The sequence below is a fragment of the Nematostella vectensis genome, chromosome 14 (assembly GCF_932526225.1).
Source record: "Nematostella vectensis chromosome 14, jaNemVect1.1, whole genome shotgun sequence".
Lineage (NCBI taxonomy): Eukaryota > Metazoa > Cnidaria > Anthozoa > Actiniaria > Edwardsiidae > Nematostella > Nematostella vectensis.
The window spans coordinates 10671783-10697364 of record NC_064047.1 but is presented as its reverse complement, the minus strand read 5'-3'; the positions used below and the strand labels follow the sequence as shown (position 1 = coordinate 10697364).

General features: G+C 39.9%; 2 protein-coding genes across 2 annotated transcripts; one reads left to right on the top strand and one right to left on the bottom strand.

The window, feature by feature from the left end:
- The first annotated feature begins 121 nt into the window (after positions 1 to 121).
- Positions 122 to 5956, top strand: LOC116610711. The gene is made up of 2 exons (XM_032371444.2): positions 122 to 913; positions 2866 to 5956. The coding sequence occupies exons 1-2, from the start codon at positions 557 to 559 to the stop codon at positions 3508 to 3510; spliced, it is 1002 nt and encodes a 333-aa protein (XP_032227335.2). The 5' UTR covers positions 122 to 556; the 3' UTR covers positions 3511 to 5956.
- LOC5503171 lies at positions 4727 to 25148 on the bottom strand. The gene is made up of 3 exons (XM_032371443.2): positions 24960 to 25148; positions 8291 to 8602; positions 4727 to 7807 (listed from the first exon to the last, which is right to left on the bottom strand). The coding sequence occupies exons 1-3, from the start codon at positions 24975 to 24977 to the stop codon at positions 7169 to 7171; spliced, it is 969 nt and encodes a 322-aa protein (XP_032227334.2). The 5' UTR covers positions 24978 to 25148; the 3' UTR covers positions 4727 to 7168.
- Between the last annotated feature and the right edge of the window lie 434 nt (positions 25149 to 25582).

Below are 25582 nucleotides of genomic sequence, written 5' to 3'. Positions count from 1 at the left end.
TCACGCAAGTGGCGAGTATGTCATGCAAGTGGAGAGTATGTCACACAAGTGGAAAGAATTTCACGCAAGTGAAAAGTATGTCACGAAAGTGGGAGTATGTCACGCAAGTGTCGGGGGAACCCTCACCTTTTCCCCTTCGCCGACTCAACAATCTTGGGGACTGTTTTTTAGGTTTTTACTCGATCTTCATCAACTTCTCACAATCACAATATCACAATCACTTCGATTCACAGTTCTGCCTGCTACGTGCCAGGCACTGACATCCGATCTCCGATTACAAAATTGATTACATTTCACAACAACTACGGTATCTAGTTAATCCACTAACAAACAAACATGATTACGATATTTCACGACAGCAAGTGCACACAAGTGGAAGTATGTCACAATTATGAAGTAGGATTTTTAAACATGTTAATATTCACAAATGCAGATTTTACACACTCATTGGTGGGCGGTGCAAAATGTAGCGATATAACGCGCTAATTACTGCAAACGATGCGACTATTATTAACAGTGCCCAGATAGCCTTGTCAGACAAGAAGAAGCGGACAAAATGCGAGGTTTCGAGTTTAGACTCATATTCATTTTTACGCTGCTTTGGCCTACAATAACAACATTGCAAGGAGCAGAGCAAGGCCTGCATCAAGTTTACCGTGTCAACATTCCCTCGAGCGCCTACCCGGACAAGAGACTCGAGGGCTTTGCTATCAAGACCGTGTCGTCCAAGAGCCTCATCTCATGCGCTCAAGAATGCCTAAAGCTCTTTCCGCGCTGCAAATCGTACAATTACATCAACACTGCAGGCATTTGTGAGTTGAACAGTAACGGAGTGTCGGGAACAGACAGCGAGAATCTGAAGGAAATGAAGTCCGCCTTAGGAGCAGTGTTTACAGAAATACTGGAGCAAAAGGTAGAAGCACATAATAGGAATATAATAAGAATATTTCCCAATATTTTAAGTCTTCACGTTTTCACTTTCCGTTAAAACGGATTGACTACTGAACTTGAATAATTTATTAACCTAATCGGGCTAGTCTCTCAATGCAACTTTTAAGTTTAAAAACTTTCAAAAATTAAGCTCATAGCATTTTAAAATCCGAAAAGAATGTTTATTTTTTCTTGGATTTTTTTTTTTTTTTTTTTGCATTACTTTTGGTTGTTTTGTGTGAAACACACAGAAAATGTCATTTTACCAAGTGCACCTGCCTCAGTTCTCTTCAGTTCAGTCTCAACAAGTCAACAGTGGACTCGACGTTTAAACTTTGCCTCTGATGAAAACACAAACGGAAACGGGAAACGGCCTCGAAAGAAGAATCACGCTTCATGAAAAATGATAACAGAAGAAACTTATAGAAATAGAAATAAATAAAACGAAAAAATATGAGGGAATTATGATGGTTTTCGGCGTCGCAGGTGGCTGGATAGAAAGGTTGGATAGAAAGTAAATTTGGTTCCGCGATAAGTGTTTCAAACCCTCACCGCTGTAAAAATTTTGCATACGACTAATACACGTTCTGTTTAGATAGCTGAGTCTGTGATTTAATGCCAATCAATGACATTATAGCAGTTTGCCCACAATGAAAGAAGCTATAATGATAAATAGAGCAAGCCACAATATCACACTCAGATTATTTCAGCAGAAAAGGCCACTAGCTAATTTGGCGTTGCTCGGATTTTTCTCACTTTCGGACTGCTCAAAGAGAGAAGGAAATTAATTTAATAAGCGCTTACTACCGCGCAGTAGGATATTTGACCCGTAATTATAAAGTGAGATTATTCGACGATTATTCGACGGATTTTTCGACGAAAAAACTCGGTAAATTGATCAGCGTTACTTAAACATTTTAATCAGAAAAGAAATTGGTTGAACATTATGATTTGGGAGAAGAATGTTAGAAAGTGAATCATGCATGTATTTTTTGTCGAGTATCTTTGTCGTATGTCCCAATAATCCACATTTGGTGGGGTCATTTTTTTTTTTACCGTGTCGCAAAATATCACACATCACCCTCGTTTTAATTTAATTTAATTCCCTGTTTCCACCACGCCTACACAGACCTAGTTTTCGCATAGCTTTTGTCTGTTCTAGCACTACACTTCTAGCAAAACTTTTCCTGTTTCTATCAGTTGAATTATCCGTATCGCATCTCTGGTCAACAAACGAGAATTAACGCGACAGGATAACCTAACTGATAGAAAAAAAACAGGAAGAAAGCTCAGCTAGCCGGGTAGTAGTAGTCTTTCTAGTTATAAAAAGTTATTTCATAATTAATAGCAGACTTGCACACTAAGAAATCACGTGACTTTTAGGGAGGCAAAACTCGCGCGCGCTTCGGCTTTTATCAGCCAAATAACAACAACAAAAGGCAGTTTATATAGTACTCACAAATCAGCCAGAAAGTTTCTTTGTTAGGAAGGGTTTATTTTCATTGGAAGATCTTTTTTCTTGGCGCTCCCTAGAGTTACGGGTGCAGCCCTATCTGTGTCTATTTTTACTTCTTGGTGCTAGCCGTAAATTTCAGTTGTCATGAATTTTTAAAATTGACTCAAGGAAAGTCCCACAGTGTGACATGCGTCAACGTTGCCACCTTGACAGCAGGTAGAAAACCAATAGCGATCGAAGTCATCGTGACTGACAGCCCTTACTAGCCAACCAGCGTGGCGAAAAAACGCTTTATTGCGCACTTATTTCAATGATGATGATGATAATGATAATGATGGTGATAGGGTGATGGTGATGGTGATAGGGTGATGGTGATGATGATGATAATAAACTTCTTTATGAAGCGCACCAAACTGTAAAAATTCTTAGAATGAATGAATGAATCGTACTAATATATATTTATGAACATATCTTTCCAGATACTATTCAAGCACTGCAGTGACCACTTCAAATACGGCGCGAAACTTAACGGGCTCTACTACGTCCAAGATACACATCACAACTGGTACCCAGCCTACTGCGACTTCACATCAGAGGCCGGGAAAGCCTGGGCACTGGTGCTATCTTTCAGCTACGCAAACCGCGCCAAGCAAGAGTTCACTACATCTTACTTCCCAAAGGATGACCCGCTTGCAGAAGATAACCCCAACTGGCAAGCGTACAGACTTTCGAGACAAAGAATGGAGTCGCTTCAAGGGGCGTCTGTTCGCTGGAGAGTCACTTGTAACTTTGCGACAATGGCCTTGGACAACAGGGATTACTTGAAGGCGAGGATAAGCGAATTGAATTTGTTTACATTTGATGGTAAAAGCAAGTGCGGCAAAGTTGAGTACATCAACGTCATGGGTCATAACTGTAGCGCGTGCACAGCTTCGTTCTACCAGTTCGATGGCCAGATATTCCACCATGACGGCACAGCAACTGGATGCACTTTCACGCCCGCTTCTGGTAGCGTGCCCAGCCAAGACAACTTTGGATTTTATGATAACACAAACACAAATTTCCGGTGTACGTCCTCAAACGAATCAACGACAAGCTATTGGTTTGGAGCAGATATATATTAGATGTCAAAAAAAGTAATCTTTTGGAAAATGATAGAGATCTTTCTTAGACTTCTTGGCGCGACTCTGTCTGGACGGGGCGTGATGCCGTGACCGTTGATGATGATGCCGTGACCGTTGCGTGATGATACCGTGACCGTTGCGTGATGATACCGCGACCGTTGCGTGATGAAGCCGTGACTGTTGCGAGATGACGCCGTGACCGTTGCGTGATGATGCCGTGACCGTTAGGTGATGATAACGTGACCGTGCGTTGCATGATTATACCGTGACCGTTGCGTGATGATACCGTGACCGTTGGGTGATGATACAGTGACCGTTGCGTGCTGGTGCCGTGACTGTTGCGTGAAAATTTCATGACCGTGACGTAAATGACGTTTGCCTGACGGTATCGTGTCTGTTGGCTGATGGCACGACGGCAACGCGAACGTTGACGACAGAAGACAGTTGAAAATTCAAAGTCAGACGTCAAATGCACTCTATCTGATACATTTCAGCCGTTTTCCTCAAAACTTCAACATGATAAAACTCATGATAAAGTCCGACTAGACTAGACTATCCTTGCTCGCAATGTTAGATATAAGTTTTTTGAAACTACAAAAATGAGTTGATTTTATTGAAAGGTCGTGAAATACTAATTTTTTCCATGTGATAACATTGAAAGTGCACACCCTCCAACTCAAGCAAGTCCTGGGTACGCGCCTGGTAACGGTTCATGACCCATGTAAAGAAAATTTAGCCAAAAGTTGTCGTTTTTGACAAACGCGGTCACTTCCATATAAGGAAACTAATATATTCCTTATTTGGAAAACTTGCATGATTCTTATCATTTTAAAGGTTGCCGTACAGCAGATGCTTTGTAAACATTATGACTTATAATCAGAAGAGAAAAACAGTGACTGTGACCATCCTTGGTCAATGGATAAAGTATCTGAAAAAAATAATGATAAGATTCCTCGGTACCAGTCCCTCAAAACGACAACGTTTTATTTATATAGTTAAGGTTAGCATCCGGAAATCCAGAGGTAAACATATCATTTGTTACAAGTCAGGCTAACTGAATGTTAGGGTTTGGGTTAGGGATAATTGTCGTATAAAGCTTCATATTTTTATCTTTAGAAATGGCAGACCTTAAGTTTTCTATATCTTTTTGAGGATAAATAATAAAACCCAAATAGTCGTGTTCGTGAACCAGAAGGATGAATACAATACACCAAAATCTTCTTCAGGGCAGACTTTGTTTATAATTGATATAGTTGATTTCTTAAATCTAGTCTATAGAGCAGACTTTGTTTATATATTAACAAAGTTTATATATCAACATATATAGTTGATTTCTTAAATCTAGTCTATAGAGCAGACTTTGTTTATATATCAACAAAGTTTATATATCAACATATATAGTTGATTTCTTAAATCTAGTCTATAGAGCAGACTTTGTTTATATATCAACAAAGTTTATATATCAACATATATAGTTGATTTCTTAAATCTAGTCTATAGAGCAGACTTTGTTTATATATCAACAAAGTTTATATATCAACATATATAGTTGATTTCTTAAATCTAGTCTATAGAGCAGACTTTGTTTATATATCAACAAAGTTTATATATCAACATATATAGTTGATTTCTTAAATCTAGTCTATAGAGCAGACTTTGTTTATATATCAACAAAGTTTATATATCAACATATATAGTTGATTTCTTAAATCTAGTCTATAGAGCAGACTTTGTTTATATATCAACAAAGTTTATATATCAACATATATAGTTGATTTCTTAAATCTAGTCTATAGAGCAGACTTTGTTTATATATCAACAAAGTTTATATATCAACATATATAGTTGATTTCTTAAATCTAGTTTGTGGAACGTCATATGTCGTCTGTAGACCTGTGTTTCGATTATCTTTTCTTCGCCACAATCTGGGGTGTGTTGTATTTTAATAACGTGGCGGAACACTTAGTTATTTGGAAATTGGTCTGGAAAAGTTTATCTGAGCATCTTTCTGAAATCACTTACTACACTCACCCCTTGGTTTAGACATCGACTTTATCATTACTTTATATACAGAAATCTTACAGACATCTGTTGTAGTCACGTAGATGCTGCGCATGCATAGTTTAGTTTCCAAAGTTGCTCAATCATCAATGCTGTTTAGAGCTAGATGGACTTCATGACTTTTTTGTAAATATGCTAGGAAGAGGACCAACTCGGTGATTACCCCACTCATACTCTTTTGGCTGATTGGTTAATTTTGCTAAGCATACCAAATTCCCCCCGTCCCCTCTTGAAATGTTTTTACGTTTACATCTGTTCTGTTGGGTTTTATACCACATGGATTGCTGTCTGATTGGCGTATAAGTAGAACAAGCTTAGCCTTCAGTGTGTCTGTGTTAGTTGTGTCCTTCTTGCTGTATTCTTGAATTAAATCAAATAGAAAGCACATGCATTTGTCTTGATTCAAGCTGGTTCCTTACACTTTTGTCAGCCATTCTCTCTTCGATGGCAATGTATTTTACCAAATTATCAGTTCACTTTTTAAGATATATGGATGTGTGCAATCAAATATGAAAGGAAATGGTGAATTTCGAATTTTGAAGGGATTTCTATTTGATTGTGATAGAAATACATTGCCGATAAAGCAATCATCATCACCACCCTACCATCAAGATTACAACCTATTTATCACCACCTTGCATCTTTAGTCACTTTGACAAATCAAGAAACGTCACATTTTGGATCCTTGTTCCGAATTTTTCTTCTCTATCAGAAAGCGCAGTTTCTCCTGTACTACTTTCTTGATTTCTTGAACATCGTCTTTACCTTTTAGTTCATCCCTCAATTCCTGTTCGATTTCACTCCTGTTAAGTTTTCCTATTATTCCTAAGACTTCCCGAGAACTTGAAGCTTTGAAATTTTTCATCTGTGTAGCAAATTGAAGACTTTTAATTTCCTTCAGAGCTTTTGTTTGAGCGAGGTTAAAGTTCGGGTTTTCTCCTCCAGTTGCCAAATCAAAGAGCTCACACGCGAATGACATCAGATCGTCGTCCTCTTTGATACCAACCTCTTCTCTTACAAACAAAACAAAGTCTTGTTTACTACCCTGGTTTCTGCGATTTCCAAGAAACCACAATAGTGCAAGTTTCCTGGAAAGCAGGGATTTATAGGCCAAATCGTTAACCTTCTTCTGTATTTTGATGGCTTCAATTCCTGAGTCTTCAGCGGTTGCATTCTTATGCAAGGTTCTCATGTACCGAGGTATGAACATCTTGAGTGTAGAAGACATCATTTCAAGAATTTCAGTGTTTCCCAGTGAAGGGTCTTGAATCTTTGCAAGAACTGGCTCAAGGGCAATGCCTTGGAGAAACAAGTGGTTCAAATAAGTTATCGTATGCAGACGCATAAGAACACTTGTGGTTCTCCTCAAGATGTCCATCCTGACGTCAGGCACAGCGGCTGCTGCTTGTACAAGCATGCGCGGATCCTCGCCCGCCAGGAGAGTACTCTCGGGGATGACGTAATGCGGCAGATGGCCTTTCTCTAGACATTCCTGAAGACAATCGAGCATGCGCAGTAGGCACTGACCAGACGTCGCCCCTCTCCAAAATGACTCGTCTCTTTTCTCGTACTCCCAGAAAAGCAGGTTTTTCAGGAATTACGAGGAAACCACTTCTGGGAAATAAACCTTCTTTAGTATTTTCAGCAAAATTATGGTGTGTCTTTGGACGTGATTCAAACTTTGTCCAAGTTTGTTTTCGGCGATCGAAAAGGAGACTCTCCATTCGAATTGATCCATTTCGTTGCTGCTTGACGGTTCTGGATTCTTCGCTCGGTCTGGACTCGTGTTGTATTGAAAGAGCGTTAACAGTTCACCTTTGCGCTTACCCCTCCCCACGGGAGCAAGATGGCAGCCCGAGTCCACAATATCCTGGATTAGGTCAGCGGATGGCCAGCTGAATTCGCGTGATCGCACCATCCATTCCATGGCGGGTTCTGGCCAAGCAGTCGGATATTTGAAAACGCTCGTTCTATCCTCTTCCCTACCACATGGAAACCCACCGTAATCCATCTTACTAACCGGGCCATGAATACTAGAACTCCACCCAATTGACGTTATCATTTTATAAAAAGGATCATTTTCTCCAACAAGGGGAAGATTAAAAGCCTGGTGTAGGTACTTGGTGTTGCCGTATTGTGGATGATCTGCTTTCCATTGACCAATCAGTCGTAGTTTGACATACAGAGGGTCGTCTAAATGTTCTATGGTGAATATCGAGTTTGTCTCTTGCGGTACCTAAAATAGATTTGTTGAAAAGCATTACTGAAATTGATAACACAGCATAACAACATTCTTTAGCTAACTAGGTATTGCTGCGTGCAACAGATGATGTTTAACATCACGATGATGATGACGGTGAAGGATCTTTTGCCTGATGATGATGCTGATGTCATGATCACGACGTGAAAACTCCAACTTTCACTCTCAATTGAGGACGCGGACGTTTGCAGTGTAAACTCCTCTAACCACGTTTGCTACTGTAGAAATAATATCCTTTGTTTATTATTTTTTGTCTCTGACTATATGTTTTGTTTATTCCATTGTAATTAAATTATGATTGATCGCTGAGCGCGAACACATTTTTTTCGATCGCGTTGTCCTAGCCGTCGCCGTCGTCCTTGCTTAAGGTCGCTAATAATGGTGATAGCGATAGTGATGGTGGTAGGGATAATGATGGTTGTTGATGTTGATGATGGTGATGGTGATGATGATGATTACCTCTTGCATGCAATCCCGATCAGGCTCCCAATACTCTCTTTCGTCTAGCGGAACTAAAAAAGCATTCGGAGCATCACTTTTAGAAATAAAGAACCGAGGGATGCAAAACCCCTCCGATTGGCTGCCTGTCTCCATGTCCAGGGGGTGTGCACTTGCAAGGCATTCCGCGACAGCTCGCTTGGCCTTGTGGTTCCCTTGCCACCAGAACCAGTCCCCATAGACAAACTCCACAGGTAGCACTAAGTTTGTGATAAGCGAGAATTGCTCGATCCATATTTGGGAGGTTTTGTCCCATGTGTAATCCCTAGTGATCTGTTGTACAAACATACAATCAGGGAAAGTCAAAATACACGTATGGGGGAGGGGAGGGGACGGTCCCCTTTTTCTCTGTCCATCCTTAGTACCAACCCCGAGCCCAATCGTTAAAATGAGAAGAAAGAGTAAGAAGAGATTTAACACGAGGTTTCGCTATTAAAGGGAAAGCTCCCCCCTGTATCACTGCTTAATGTAACAACTGCCACTTAATGTAACAACTGCCACTTAATGTAACACTAACGCTTAATGTAACAAAAATCGCCGCTTAATGTAACAACTGCCGCTTAATGTAACAACTGCCGCTTAATGTAACAACTGCCGCTTAATGTAACAACTGCCGCTTAATGTAACAACTGCCGCTTAATGAATCAACTGCCGCTTAATGAATCAACTGCCGCTTAATGTAACAACTGCCGCTTAATGTAACAAAAATCGCCGCTTAATGTAACAACTGCCGCTTAATGTAACAACTGCCGCTTAATGTAACACTAACGCTTAATGTAACAAAAATCGCCGCTTAATGTAACAACTGCCGCTTAATGTAACACTAACGCTTAATGTAACAAAAATCGCCGCTAAATGTAACACTAACGCTTAATGTAACAACAAATCAACGCTTAATGTAATAAAACTGTTAACGCTTAATGTAACAAATTTTCAACGCTTAATGTAATAACGGACTTAACGTCGAGTGTAAGAACACTCGACGCTTAATGTAATAACCATAAATTTAACTAAGCAGAGTCGGACATCGTCGGACAACCACAATTGGAGAATGTCATAAAGGTGTCAAGGGGGTGCATAAACAGTCATGTGAGGTGTGACGTCATCGATGACGTCATTAAAACGAAAATACTCATATATCGTGATAGAAACATCGCCGGACAACCACACTTGGAAAATGTCATGTAGGTGTCAAGGGGGGTGCATAAATAGTCATGTGAGGTGTGACGTCATCAATGACGTCATTAAAACGAAAATACTTATATCTCGGGAGACAAACATCGTAGGACAACCACACTAGAACGCGTGCAGACTTGCGTGCATTTCAAACTCGTGTTCACAGTAGTCGACAAGTGTTTTATAGCGGAGCCATTGCGGCCATAGGCCGCGCGCGGAGCTCCATAGGTATAGAAATATGGTATAACTATGCAATTTGGTTTTGTGGTCATTGCGCGGGTACCCTGTGGTGTCAATCGCCAGCCAGCCAGTCAGTCAGCCGCGCAACTCCCAGGCCTCACTCGGCCCCGTAATGGCGGCTGAATACAAGCACGGAGCAAGGGAAAAGTTCTTGTCATGCGTTGATTATTTCTTTTTGCCTCAAATTTTGTGACTTAAGAATAAAGTCAACTAGAGGAGATCTACTAACATTCATTCACGCCAAGATTTATGTAAGGATATGTCTGGTTTTAGCTAGTAAATTTAAGTAAGTAACAGTTCATATTAAAAAGCGAACACAACCACAAGAAAGCGACAAAAACAATGCAAGGTGAGCTTCGGACGACGATTTGTATTGTCTATTGAGGATATGACAGTTATTGGGCTTTTTTTTGTCCTTTTTGTTTGCTTTGAGAATGCGAGTACTTAACTTAGTAATCAAATTATTTGAGCAAAACCACTTTTTGTTGTGACATTTTTTGTTCTATCTTTTTTTCTTGATTCTGTTAAAATTTTTCATAAAGGCTAACCAATATCGTGTTGCATTTGTCAAATACTGCTAAAGAAGACCGTTCTTGTCTTTATATCCTGTGTTCTTAGTCCGAAGAAGATACATATCCTTAAAAGATACAGCAGCTTTTCAACTTACAAAAGAAATTTTCCTTACCGAGGATAAAAACAAAACAAAATTCAACCCCTATTGCCAATATGTATTGTTGTTATTGTCTGCATCTTACATCTTATGTGTTTACTTTTTTTTTCAAATAGTTGTGGAAATTAGTCAGATTATAAATGTATTGATGGAAAGATTGTTTTGAAAGAAATTTCACTCTTTTATGAACCAGGGACTACCTGAGGGCCAAGATGAATGCTAAAGACTAGAAGACATGAGAATTGAAAATCATGTCTTGAAAGATAACAGTAGGGAGTTCTTATTCACTAGTCATTTGATACCCTCACACACATGGTCCCAGGAAAGGGTGGGGGATTAGACTTTTATAAAAGCCTGTTACCAAGTTAAGAGTCAAAAACAGTCAATACCATCACCCCTCTCGATATATTCTGGTTTAAAAGTAATCTAAAAACCCACATTAACCCCTGACTTCCCCAGGACCATAAGGGAGGTGGCTCAAATGACTAGGGCATTACTATGTGATTTTTTAGAACAAGATACTTATATTACAGTAAACTAAAAACAAACTTTTGCTTTTTAAATAATAACTGTAAAGAAAACAGTTTTCTATCAACCTAAAGATAATTGGAAAGGGGATGTTTTAGGAAAGTACTGAATATAATTATCACATTATTGTATTATATTTCCTTTTAAACATTTAAAGAAGAGTAATATTTCTTCCTTTTCCCTGTTGACTATTTTTATGAAATTGATGCTCTTTGCTTTTTCCCCTCAACACCAAAAATAAATTAATGAACAGATTTGATTTTTAAATTAGAAATTTTCATTTAGTACTTTCACTTATATCTTCTTTTCAGGATTCCCTTTCCAAGTCTCTTTCCCATAACATTTTTAGAGATTTAGATTTATTTCATTGGAATGGTTGGATCCAGGGTTTCCAAAAACACCAAAATATAATGCATTACTGGATGTATATTTGTAGATATTAATTCCCATGGGGATGGAAAATCTCCACTTAAAATGGTACATTAAAACTTCAGTATTGCATCTTATCTAAAATTGTGTCTGACACTATATTCTATCTTTGAAATCCTGTTTCATCCATTACTTGTTCTTCGCAAGGACAAAGCTTGTCAGAATGTAGCTTTACAAATGTACATTAATGGAACTTTTATTAAGGGAAAGGGTTTTTTAGGGCAAGATACTTAAACTTTATAACACTAGCAACAACCTTGTTCTTTTTCAATTATAGAATTTTATTCACATAGCTTGGATAGCATAGACATGGCCTCTTTAGAGGCCTGTGGTGGTGAAAGGGTTAAGGTAATGGGAAAGGGGAAATGTCAAGAATGCTCAATCAAATTATTTTCATAACTGTTATATTTTTTTCAACAAACCTTTCAAGTTGAGTCAATTCCCATTACATCTCCTCTCGCGTCGACTATTTTTTAGTCAATTGATATTCTTTGCTTCCTCTCTTCCCCAAACATAGATCAATGAAAGGGTTTGGTTTGAAATTAGAAGTTAGCATTTTAGCACTGTCAGTGATGCCTTAGATGTTTTTTTAGGATTTGCTTCCAAAATCACTTTGTTTTTTCTTCATTGCATTCATTTTGGAGTAGGCCACCAACAACTATATGGTAAAGGGTGGGTTCACCAATGTGTAATGACTGAAAGGAGATATATTTTTGGATTTTAATTTCCCGACATTTTTTTTTTTAATATTCGGTCTAATGAAGGAGAAAATCGTCACTAAATTAATACATAAAAATTACAGTATGGCATCTAAACATCTAAAATTTCGAATCTTTGGAATGCTGTAACATCCATGAAATATTCTGCACAAGGGAAAATTTGTCGGAGTATTGTTTTGATTAAAAAAATATTCATAATGAAACTTCTATGATGGGACATAAGAAATTACCATTAGACTCTTGACAACTTTGACAGCCATATTCACACCAGGAATTGTGTTTGTTAATATTGATGTACTGCATAATTTAAATTATTGAATAAGGCCTGGATCCATTTGGTTGGTACAATAAATAAATAAATCTCAGTAAAGAGCAGGATCCTACAAACAAGGTGTTCAACGCACTCAGAATTTTTTCAAATATGTTCGAGTGTTTTTAATCCACCCTTAGCAAATTTACATTTAAAAGCACAATAGCACAATATTTGAATTGCTCACTTTAAAACTTACACAAGAGAAAGAAAATGATAAAGCCCTATCTTTGCAAGTTAAGTAAAGTTATTTAAAAAAGTAAAATGAATTCGGGACAGTACAGGCAGGGAATGAGTACTTTTACCTCAAATCCACTATGATAGTGTGATTTGCTGAAAACTTATTAATGTATAGGAATATGATATGTATTTGTTTATTGTTTGAAGAGAATAAAATAGCACCCAGTTTTTTTGTGAGGAACTTTAATTGATCCTCATTTTAAAATAAATATGACCTCCCTTCACACCTGAAAGCCTTCCCTGTTAATCAAAGCATAAATTTATTTTGCTAATTTTGCTGTGTCAGTTGTCTTTCAAGTATAGTTTAGTTAATGATATCCTTAGTAATGTCAATAAATACTTTATTTACCTAGAACGAAAAACATATTTTGTTCTAGGTATTCCCTAGGAGGATTGGGAGGACACCTTTTAATAATAATTGCAGTATTTATAGAACATGCAATCTTTATATGTTTTACATATGGTGCCTTTTTTTGGGTGGAGGAACATGATGCATAATAAAAGTGCAGGGAAGGGGGGTTCTACACAAGTTTATGCAGAAAAAAGTCATGCTGGCTCCGCTTTGAGGCAGTGCCTAAATCTATATATTAGGTAGCTTCCGTAAGTTTTCGCTAGCTTCCGGAGCTTATTATCCTTGTGATAGGGCCAACCACTGGTTTCAAAGTTTAGTCCCTGTGCCAGTCAAATTACCAGATACGGAAAAGGCCGCAGTATTGAAATACACAAAATACTTTTGACTACTTTTCCAAGCCAAGGTGCGACTTCTACATGTAAGGTCTTAAATTTTTATACCGAAAGGCGAATATTTGCTCGCTGAAAAGTCCGATCTTCATAATAGGGCTTTACTCGGACAAATAACAAAATAGATTTTCATGATCGATCGAATACGAAGCTTTCAAAGTTTGTATCTGGCACTGCTTTACTAAATGGCACGATTCTAGTGCGAGAAGACAGCTAATAATCTAAGATTTCTGCAAGACAGTGTATAGCTGGTGTGGTTGAAAACTTGTCAATCAACGATCAACTCCGTGTGTATAGCTGGTGTGGTTAAAAACTTGTCAATCAACGATCAACTCCGTGTGTATAGCTGGTGTGGTTGAAAAAAACTTGTTAATCAACGATCAACTTCGTGTGTATAGCTGGTGTGGTTGAAAACTTGTCAATCAACGATCAACTCCGTGTGTATAGCTGGTGTGGTTGAAAACTTGTCAATCAACGATCAACTCCGTGTGTATAGCTGGTGTGGTTGAAAACTTGTCAATCAACGATCAACTCCGTGTGTATAGCTGGTGTGGTTGAAAACTTGTCAATCAACGATCAACTCCGTGTGTATAGCTGGTGTGGTTGAAAACTTGTCAATCAACGATGAACTCAGTGTGTATAGCTGGTGTGGTTGAAAACTTGTCAATCAACGATCAACTCCGTGTGTATAGCTGGTGTGGTTGAAAACTTGTCAATCAACGATGAACTCCGTGTGTATGGCTGGTGTGGTTGAAAACTTGTCAATCAACGATCAACTCCGTGTGTATAGCTGGTGTGGTTGAAAACTTGTCAATCAACGATCAACTCCGTGTGTATAGTTGGTGTGGTTGAAAACTTGTCAATCAACGATCAACTCCGTGTGTATAGCTGGTGTGGTGGAAAACTTGTCAATCAACGATCAACTCCGTGTGTATAGCTGGTGTGGCTGAAAACTTGTCAATCAACGATCAACTCCGTGTGTATAGCTGGTGTGGTTGAAAACTTGTCAATCAACGATCAACTCCGTGTGTATAGCTGGTGTGGTTGAAAACTTGTCAATCAACGATCAACTCCGTGTGTATAGCTGGTGTGGTTGAAAACTTGTCAATCAACGATCAACTCCGTGTGTATAGCTGGTGTGGTTGAAAACTTGTCAATCAACGATCAACTCCGTGTGTATAGCTGGTGTGGTGGATAACTTGTCAATCAACGATCAACTTCGTGTGTATAGCTGGTGTGGTTGAAAACTTGTCAATCAACGATCAACTCCGTGTGTTTAGCTGGTGTGGTTGAAAACTTGTCAATCAACGATCAACTCCGTGTGTATAGCTGGTGTGGTTGAAAACTTGTCAATCAACGATCAACTCCGTGTGTATAGCTGGTGTGGTTAAAAACTTGTCAATCAACGATCAACTCCGTGTGTATAGCTGGTGTGGTTGAAAAAAACTTGTCAATCAACGATCAACTTCGTGTGTATAGCTGGTGTGGTTGAAAACTTGTCAATCAACGATCAACTCCGTGTGTATAGCTGGTGTGGTTGAAAACTTGTCAATCAACGATCAACTCCGTGTGTATAGCTGGTGTGGTTGAAAACTTGTCAATCAACGATCAACTCCGTGTGTATAGCTGGTGTGGTTGAAAATTGTCAATCAACGATCAACTCCGTGTGTATAGCTGGTGTGGTTGAAAACTTGTCAATCAACGATGAACTCCGTGTGTATAGCTGGTGTGGTTGAAAACTTGTCAATCAACGATCAACTCCGTGTGTATAGCTGGTGTGGTTAAAAACTTGTCAATCAACGATCAACTCCGTGTGTATAGCTGGTGTGGTTGAAAACTTGTCAATCAACGATCAACTCCGTGTGTATAGCTGGTGTGGTTGAAAACTTGTCAATCAACGATCAACTCCGTGTGTATAGTTGGTGTGGTTGAAAACTTGTCAATCAACGATCAACTCCGTGTGTATAGCTGGTGTGGTGGAAAACTTGTCAATCAACGATCAACTCCGTGTGTATAGCTGGTGTGGCTGAAAACTTGTCAATCAACGATCAACTCCGTGTGTATAGCTGGTGTGGTTGAAAACTTGTCAATCAACGATCAACTCCGTGTGTATAGCTGGTGTGGTGAAAAACTTGTCAATCAACGATCAACTCCGTGTGTATAGCTGGTGTGGTTGAAAACTTGTCAATCAACGATCAACTCCGTGTGTATAGCTGGTGTGGTTGAAAACTTGTCAATCAACGATCAACTCCGTGTGTATAGCTGGTGTGGTGGATAACTTGTCAATCAACGATCAACTCCGTGTGTATAGCTGGTGTGGTTGAAAACTTGTCAATCAACGATCAACTCCGTGTGTATAGTTGGTGTGGTTGAAAACTTGTCAATCAACGATCAACTCCGTGTGTATAGCTGGTGTGGTGGAAAACTTGTCAATCAACGATCAACTCCGTGTGTATAGCTGGTGTGGCAGAAAACTTGTCAATCAACGATCAACTCCGTGTGTATAGCTGGTGTGGTTGAAAACTTGTCAATCAACGATCAACTCCGTGTGTATAGCTGGTGTGGTGAAAAACTTGTCAATCAACGATCAACTCCGTGTGTATAGCTGGTGTGGTTGAAAACTTGTCAATCAACGATCAAATCCGTGTGTATAGCTGGTGTGGTTGAAAACTTGTCAATCAACGATCAACTCCGTGTGTATAGCTGGTGTGGTGGATAACTTGTCAATCAACGATCAACTCCGTGTGTATAGCTGGTGTGGTTGAAAACTTGTCAATCAACGATCAACTCCGTGTGTTTAGCTGGTGTGGTTGAAAACTTGTCAATCAACGATCAACTCCGTGTGCATAGCTGGTGTGGTTGAAAACTTGTCAATCAACGATCAACTCCGTGTGTATAGCTGGTGTGGTTAAAAACTTGTCAATCAACGATCAACTCCGTGTGTATAGCTGGTGTGGTTGAAAAAAACTTGTCAATCAACGATCAACTTCGTGTGTATAGCTGGTGTGGTTGAAAACTTGTCAATCAACGATCAACTCCGTGTGTATAGCTGGTGTGGTTGAAAACTTGTCAATCAACGATCAACTCCGTGTGTATAGCTGGTGTGGTTGAAAACTTGTCAATCAACGATCAACTCCGTGTGTATAGCTGGTGTGGTTGAAAACTTGTCAATCAACGATCAACTCCGTGTGTATAGCTGGTGTGGTTGAAAACTTGTCAATCAACGATGAACTCCGTGTGTATAGCTGGTGTGGTTGAAAATTGTCAATCAACGATCAATTCCGTGTGTATAGCTGGTGTGGTTGAAAACTTGTCAATCAACGATCAACTCCGTGTGTATAGCTGGTGTGGTTGAAAACTTGTCAATCAACGATCAACTCCGTGTGTATAGCTGGTGTGGTTGAAAACTTGTCAATCAGCGATCAACTCCGTGTGTATAGTTGGTGTGGTTGAAAACTTGTCAATCAACGATCAACTCCGTGTGTATAGCTGGTGTGGTGGAAAACTTGTCAATCAACGATCAACTCCGTGTGTATAGCTGGTGTGGCTGAAAACTTGTCAATCAACGATCAACTCCGTGTGTATAGCTGGTGTGGTTGAAAACTTGTCAATCAACGATCAACTCCGTGTGTATAGCTGGTGTGGTGAAAAACTTGTCAATCAACGATCAACTCCGTGTGTATAGCTGGTGTGGTTGAAAACTTGTCAATCAACGATCAACTCCGTGTGTATAGCTGGTGTGGTTGAAAACTTGTCAATCAACGATCAACTCTGTGTGTATAGCTGGTGTGGTGGATAACTTGTCAATCAACGATCAACTCCGTGTGTATAGCTGGTGTGGTTGAAAACTTGTCAATCAACGATCAACTCCGTGTGTTTAGCTGGTGTGGTTGAAAACTTGTCAATCAACGATCAACTCCGTGTGTATAGCTGGTGTGGTTGAAAACTTGTCAATCAACGATCAACTCCGTGTGTATAGCTGTGGTGAAAACTTGTCAATCAACGATCAACTCCGTGTGTATAGCTGTGGTGAAAACTTGTCAATCAACGATCAACTCCGTGTGTATAGCTGGTGTGGTTGAAAACTTGTCAATCAACGATGAACTCCGTGTATATAGCTGGTGTGGTGGATAACTTGTCAATCAACGATCAACTCCGTGTGTATAGCTGGTGTGGTTGAAAACTTGTCAATCAACGATCAACTCCGTGTGTATAGCTGGTGTGGTTGAAAACTTGTCAATCAACGATCAACTCCGTGTGTATAGCTGGTGTGGTGAAAAACTTGTCAATCAACGATCAACTCCGTGTGTATAGCTGGTGTGGTTGAAAACTTGTCAATCAACGATCAACTCCGTGTGTATAGCTGGTGTGGTTGAAAACTTGTCAATCAACGATCAACTCCGTGTGTATAGCTGGTGTGGTGGATAACTTGTCAATCAACGATCAACTCCGTGTGTATAGCTGGTGTGGTTGAAAACTTGTCAATCAACGATCAACTCCGTGTGTTTAGCTGGTGTGGTTGAAAACTTGTCAATCAACGATCAACTCCGTGTGCATAGCTGGTGTGGTTGAAAACTTGTCAATCAACGATCAACTCCGTGTGTATAGCTGGTGTGGTTAAAAACTTGTCAATCAACGATCAACTCCGTGTGTATAGCTGGTGTGGTTGAAAAAAACTTGTCAATCAACGATCAACTTCGTGTGTATAGCTGGTGTGGTTGAAAACTTGTCAATCAACGATCAACTCCGTGTGTATAGCTGGTGTGGTTGAAAACTTGTCAATCAACGATCAACTCCGTGTGTATAGCTGGTGTGGTTGAAAACTTGTCAATCAACGATCAACTCCGTGTGTATAGCTGGTGTGGTGAAAAACTTGTCAATCAACGATCAACTCCGTGTGTATAGCTGGTGTGGTTGAAAACTTGTCAATCAACGATGAACTCCGTGTGTATAGCTGGTGTGGTTGAAAACTTGTCAATCAACGATCAACTCTGTGTGTATAGCTGGTGTGGTGGATAACTTGTCAATCAACGATCAACTCCGTGTGTATAGCTGGTGTGGTTGAAAACTTGTCAATCAACGATCAACTCCGTGTGTTTAGCTGGTGTGGTTGAAAACTTGTCAATCAACGATCAACTCCGTGTGTATAGCTGGTGTGGTTGAAAACTTGTCAATCAACGATCAACTCCGTGTGTATAGCTGTGGTGAAAACTTGTCAATCAACGATCAACTCCGTGTGTATAGCTGTGGTGAAAACTTGTCAATCAACGATCAACTCCGTGTGTATAGCTGGTGTGGTTGAAAACTTGTCAATCAACGATGAACTCCGTGTATATAGCTGGTGTGGTGGATAACTTGTCAATCAACGATCAACTCCGTGTGTATAGCTGGTGTGGTTGAAAACTTGTCAATCAACGATCAACTCCGTGTGTATAGCTGGTGTGGTTGAAAACTTGTCAATCAACGATCAACTCCGTGTGTATAGCTGGTGTGGTGAAAAACTTGTCAATCAACGATCAACTCCGTGTGTATAGCTGGTGTGGTTGAAAACTTGTCAATCAACGATCAACTCCGTGTGTATAGCTGGTGTGGTTGAAAACTTGTCAATCAACGATCAACTCCGTGTGTATAGCTGGTGTGGTGGATAACTTGTCAATCAACGATCAACTCCGTGTGTATAGCTGGTGTGGTTGAAAACTTGTCAATCAACGATCAACTCCGTGTGTTTAGCTGGTGTGGTTGAAAACTTGTCAATCAACGATCAACTCCGTGTGCATAGCTGGTGTGGTTGAAAACTTGTCAATCAACGATCAACTCCGTGTGTATAGCTGGTGTGGTTAAAAACTTGTCAATCAACGATCAACTCCGTGTGTATAGCTGGTGTGGTTGAAAAAAACTTGTCAATCAACGATCAACTTCGTGTGTATAGCTGGTGTGGTTGAAAACTTGTCAATCAACGATCAACTCCGTGTGTATAGCTGGTGTGGTTGAAAACTTGTCAATCAACGATCAACTCCGTGTGTATAGCTGGTGTGGTTGAAAACTTGTCAATCAACGATCAACTCCGTGTGTATAGCTGGTGTGGTTGAAAACTTGTCAATCAACGATGAACTCCGTGTGTATAGCTGGTGTGGTTGAAAATTGTCAATCAACGATCAATTCCGTGTGTATAGCTGGTGTGGTTGAAAACTTGTCAATCAACGATCAACTCCGTGTGTATAGCTGGTGTGGTTGAAAACTTGTCAATCAACGATCAACTCCGTGTGTATAGCTGGTGTGGTTGAAAACTTGTCAATCAACGATCAACTCCGTGTGTATAGTTGGTGTGGTTGAAAACTTGTCAATCAACGATCAACTCCGTGTGTATAGCTGGTGTGGTGGAAAACTTGTCAATCAACGATCAACTCCGTGTGTATAGCTGGTGTGGCTGAAAACTTGTCAATCAACGATCAACTCCGTGTGTATAGCTGGTGTGGTTGAAAACTTGTCAATCAACGATCAACTCCGTGTGTATAGCTGGTGTGGTGAAAAACTTGTCAATCAACGATCAACTCCGTGTGTATAGCTGGTGTGGTTGAAAACTTGTCAATCAACGATGAACTCCGTGTGTATAGCTGGTGTGGTTGAAAACTTGTCAATCAACGATCAACTCTGTGTGTATAGCTGGTGTGGTGGATAACTTGTCAATCAACGATCAACTCCGTGTGTATAGCTGGTGTGGTTGAAAACTTGTCAATCAACGATCAACTCCGTGTGTTTAGCTGGTGTGGTTGAAAACTTGTCAATCAACGATCAACTCCGTGTGTATAGCTGGTGTGGTTGAAAACTTGTCAATCAACGATCAACTCCGTGTGTATAGCTGTGGTGAAAACTTGTCAATCAACGATCAACTCCGTGTGTATAGCTGTGGTGAAAACTTGTCAATCAACGATCAACTCCGTGTGTATAGCTGGTGTGGTTGAAAACTTGTCAATCAACGATGAACTCCGTGTATATAGCTGGTGTGGTGGATAACTTGTCAATCAACGATCAACTCCGTGTGTATAGCTGGTGTGGTTGAAAACTTGTCAATCAACGATCAACTCCGTGTGTATAGCTGGTGTGGTTGAAAACTTGTCAATCAACGATCAACTGCGTGTGCCTGTACGGGTGTAGTCACTCAGATCAACATTTCAAAACTCCAAAGTGCTCTTAAAATGTAATACCCCGTCTGTCTAGCGTTAGTTTTAGGGATGATCAAAAGAAAAGGCCTTCTAAGACACCTCAATCACGTTATTCATTCTCAATTTAAGAGGGAATATTACAAGGTTTAACAGGAAGTTTGCCAGTAAATAGATATTCTAAAGGGCCCTAAGAGACGACAGATTTTGACCTCAAGACAACTTGTCCTAAGTTTGGTCGTGTCACAACTCTCGTAGCTCAAGATATGATTTTTCCTAGTTATGATGACGTAATCAATGACGTCATGTCACGTGTCCTTTTGGTTGGATGTCCCTTGACCTCAAGACAACTTGTCCTAAGTTTGGTCGTGTCACAACTCTCGTAGCTAAAGATATGATTTTTTTCCTAGTTATGATGACGTCATTAATGACGTAATGTCACGTGTTTCATTTGTTTACGCCCCTTGACCTCAAGACAACTTGTCCTAAGTTTGGTCGTGTCACAACTCTCGTAGCTCAGGTTATGACTTTTCCTAGTTACGATAACGTCATTAATGACGTAATGTCACGTGTTCCTTTTGTGGACCCCCCCTTAAGGCTGTCCCAAAGATGCTCCAAATTTATTAAAAAGATACTCCAAAAATACCAAAAAGTTGCCAAAAGTTGCTCCAAAAATTGCAAAAGTTACCACAAATCTGCCAAAAAGATGCACAAAAAATGGAATAAGAATTATCGAAAAATTGTCCCAAGTGCAAAAATTTGCCAACAAATTTACTACATTTTTCAAAGTTGCTGAGAGAATGCTGCTTAACAATTATTTTCAACATTAAAAAACATTGATTGGAAATTTAATGTAAATATGTAATATGCAATGTATTATGTATATAAATTATGATGCAAAAAAAGAGGCATAATGAGAAAACGAAACGACTTGGTTCACAGTGCAACTTAAAAAAAGAGTTGTGACTTTTATAACAACATGGCTGATAGCCAAAGCACATGCAGGCTAGCGAGGCAACACTCCCTTGTTATTATTATATCTGAGCATCACAGACACTTAAAGTGTCTCTTCTAGTGCACTTTTCTTCTGTCGGCTAAAAGCATTTTGTAGGAGACTGAATACTCTCTCTGCTGCTGCCGAGCTTGGTTGGATAAGTAAGATCTTTTTCGTAGCCGCTGACCAGTTAGGAAGAGTATCCACATGATCTGCCCACCAAGATACTTTCTCTTCCTCTGTGGTGCAAACTACTCCATCTGCAGCGGCCAAGAGCTTGGTAACTCTTTAACCAGAGAAGCAACCTCATCATTGGAGAAAAATCCAAACTCCTGTAGCTCCTCCACAGATGCTGCATTTGGGTGCAGCTCCTGTACCTTCACAGGGCAAAACAAGCATGCTGCCTTGAAGGCATGCACGGTAGAACGGAATTCTACACTAAATTTCCTTTGAAAATATTGAAAACCTGAAGCAATGCAGGCCTTTGCCTTTGCAACCAGCTCGTTGTAGATACCAGGATCATCATTTGCATGCTGCTTTGCTTTGGCCTCAACATTCCGGTATGTATTGTACGACATCATACATAATACAACAGTGTACCTCAATGGCAATAGCATGGGCTACTGTAGACAGGCGCTCATAACAAGAAAATACCCATCTCCTTATAGATAATAGGTTGCAGAAACGAAATACTTGCCTGCATCAGCCAAAGCAGCCAACTCAATTTCTAGGTCATGTGTAGCCTCAGGATCATCGAACACCACCAGCAGCTTGGCTCTGCACATGGGTTTGAGGTGATCATTCTCTCTCAAGAAGGGCTCCACATCTCCATAGTACTGGGTAACCAAATCAAGCACTTCATAATTACTCCACCATCTTGTCTCTGATCTCAGCTTCATAGAAGTCACTGTTCCTGTCTTCCAAGCTAGTCTGGCTGCAGGGCTGTGGAAAAACATTGTGTTCCAGTATCTAGAAAATGTCGCTAGCACTGTAAACTCAAAATGTTTCCCAGCATTATCAATGGTATGTGAAAAGCACTTCATATTAAAAACATTTGGAAAGTAAAACCCAACCTGACGCGAGGCAGCTTCATTTACAGCAGCACCATCCCTTATTGCCCCCAGAAGATGATTAGGTAAAATGCCATATTCAACTGCTTAGCATTGAATCAGTCGCTGAGCCAGCTGTTCTGCATTGAGGCTGTGAGCTGAGACTTCAATCTTGACAAGTCGCTGCTGGACTATTGCTGATCAACATATCTTAATAAGCTAAGGCCTCACCAAGTTTTGTACTCCCATCAAAGATAACAGAGAACCCATTTGAGGCCAAGATTTCAGTCTTTATCAGCATCTTCTCTTTCTCTGATATTAAAGGGATGAACTCTGACAGATGGAATCGAGTGGTCAATCGTGTTGAGTTATGTTTATAATGACGTAACCTAATGTTGCATTCTGGGTAATCGTTACCCTCGTGGTCTGTATGATCCGCCATGTTGTACGCGTTGTATGTTTATTGAAGAGAATAAAAGAAGTAAAGACACTCATAACGAGATGAGTTCTACAAATTGATGGCCATACTTTTCAGGGAAAGGTCTAAGAACATCAACTTTTGCAAGAAGAATTCTAGCTTTGAGCATTATCTCTAGCAGCTCGTAGCGATAGAGGCGCATTTCCTCTGGAAGAGTGGAACATTGAATGTATGTTTTGACAAAAGTTTCTTAATGTTCTGATCCTTCGCTTTGTCCTTCTCAAGAGTAGCTTTAGCCCTTAGATGCTTTTGCGAAGTAACATGCTTTTTCAGGGAGCTCCTTTTCTTTGATAACGTCTCTTTACAGGCTTCGCACCTAAGTTTTCCAGATTGAGCAACCAAATGTTCATTTTGGAATTCCTTAACTCTCTGCCAAGTCGGCACTTCAGGCCCTGACGTTCCACGGACAGTCTTCTTCCCGGCAAGGTTGTCTGGGTGTTTTATTTCTCGAGAAATTGTTGCTTTCTGTGGTGTGCATGCTGACGAGTCCTAATAAGGACGAAACAGCTGTCCATGGATACCGAACTGCACGGGTAATAGACTGTGCTAGCGTCCCGTCTTGGCCCGACTGGTGCCAATGTGTGTATGCTAGTGTGCTTCTAAAGTTCTCAATAAATGATTACCAGATTTATGAATGAGGTAAGAAGCTAAAAAAACGCAAATAGTTCGATACCAAGAACAAGAAAAAAAAAAAGCACATTTGAGGTGGTTATATCCCTAAAAACCGGAAAAAACAGCATACTTGCTCTCATTTTAAAAAGATGCCCGGAAAAGGAAAAGTTGCCGCAAATCCTAAAAGTTGCTCGAAAGTTGCCGAGCATCTTTGGGACAGCCCTACTCCCCCTCGACCTCAAGACAACTTGGTCTATATTTTGTCGTGCCACAACTCCCGTAGCCTAAGATATTGATATTCGTATTTGTGATGACGTCGTTGATGACGCAGCGCTAAATGACTCTCCCCGTTACACCCCCTTGACGCTTAGACGACTTATACCCTAATAAGTTTGGTTTGTCTTGCGAATTGTTCTTTCGAAATCTATCCAAATTCTATATCCAAATTCATGGGTATCACATTAAGCGATGACGTCACACCTCAGTTGACTGTTTATGCACCCCCTTGACATCTACATGACATTCTCCAAGTGTGGTTGTCCGACTATGTTTCTATCCGGAGATATGAATATTTTCGTCCTTAGTTAAATTTATGGTTATTACATTAAGCGTCAAGTGTTATTACATTAAGCGTCGAAGATTTGTTACATTAAGCGTTAAGTGTTTTATTACATTAAGCGTTGATTTGTTGTTACATTTTAATCTAAAAAAACCTATACAGACACAGGATATTGCGTTTTATAATGTAGTCTAAGTATAATGACAGTGCTCTTATGCGCCAACGAACGTAGGAGTGCTTATTGTATGTCAGGCTCAAAAGCATGGGAACCGCTTCAAATAATACATAAATTCTTCCTATTATGTGAAATAACGACCTTGCAAAAACAGTAGAAAAGGTGTCAATCATGTAATAGCCTGTGTTTGTCTTTGAATATCCAACTGCAAATATTATAATCGGAGCTTTAAAATCCTTGTAGAAACGCGGATGTTTCCACATGTAGCCAAGGCTCACGGCGATTGTTATAGAGTTTGTATGAGCGAACAAATCTTGTTTAAATAAATATTTTGATATCATAGTAAACCAGTAGTTTCTATCTTTCTTACTTCTGCTGCTGCTAAATCCCGCAATCTATTGGCATTCTAAGCTGTTTTACGCGCTGCGAATTCTTCCCATCGCCGCCTGTCTATTGAATGATACCATACTTTCTATCAAAATGCCATCTAGAAAACCTAATTATATTCTAGTCTGTAATAGTATTGCTGTATTTGCTCAATCTTCCGTACCTCGTTCAGTGTTGCCATTTTGTTTCCACCTGTGCTGTTGATTGTTTGATATAGCCCAATTGTTCCTTCAATTGGTGAGAATTATCAACATAATAGCGAACTGTTCCCATCTGACTTGGTTGTGCATCGCTGCATGTCTTAGGGAAGGGTCATTATTTATAGCCAAGCCAAATTCGTTGTTGCGCGACCTCCCAGAATCTTTCTTCGTTTGGGGCTTGCGCGTAGTCAATCAAACCAAACAATCAAAACCACAGGTAGCCCAGGCATTGCTTGCTTGTTCGTAGCTCGGCTGTTCTGAAAGGGGACGAGTAAAGCGTTCTCGTTTTAAAATACGGCTAGCGGCCAGGGAAAATAGTTTAGCTCGGATGTTTTTCCACATATCGAATGTAAGTGTACCCTGGCATAGGTCTGCGAGATAAAAATATTTTGTTTGTTGTTTTTTCCTCTCGAATTTCGACGGCATTTGAGTGCTACCGAAATGGCGCCTCCAACCTTGTTTCTTTCCTTATTAGGGGGAGAGAAGTCATAAAATCGTTGAGAAACCCCCCCCCCCCCCCCAAAAAAAAAAAAATCGTGTATTACACGTGAATTTGACAACCACAAGGCATGTTTTAAGATCTAAG

What these genes read in the sequence shown, in the direction of transcription:
- LOC116610711 (XM_032371444.2), top strand. Translation starts at nt 557, where the DNA reads ATGCGAGGTTTCGAGTTTAGACTCATATTCATTTTTACGCTGCTTTGG. An exon ending in CAGAAATACTGGAGCAAAAG is followed by an intron (nt 914 to 2,865) that starts GTAGAAGCACAT and finishes ATATCTTTCCAG; the next exon opens with ATACTATTCAAGCACTGCAG.
- LOC5503171 (XM_032371443.2), bottom strand. An exon ending in ATCGGGATTGCATGCAAGAG is followed by an intron (nt 7,808 to 8,290) that starts GTAATCATCATC and finishes AATCTATTTTAG; the next exon opens with GTACCGCAAGAGACAAACTC.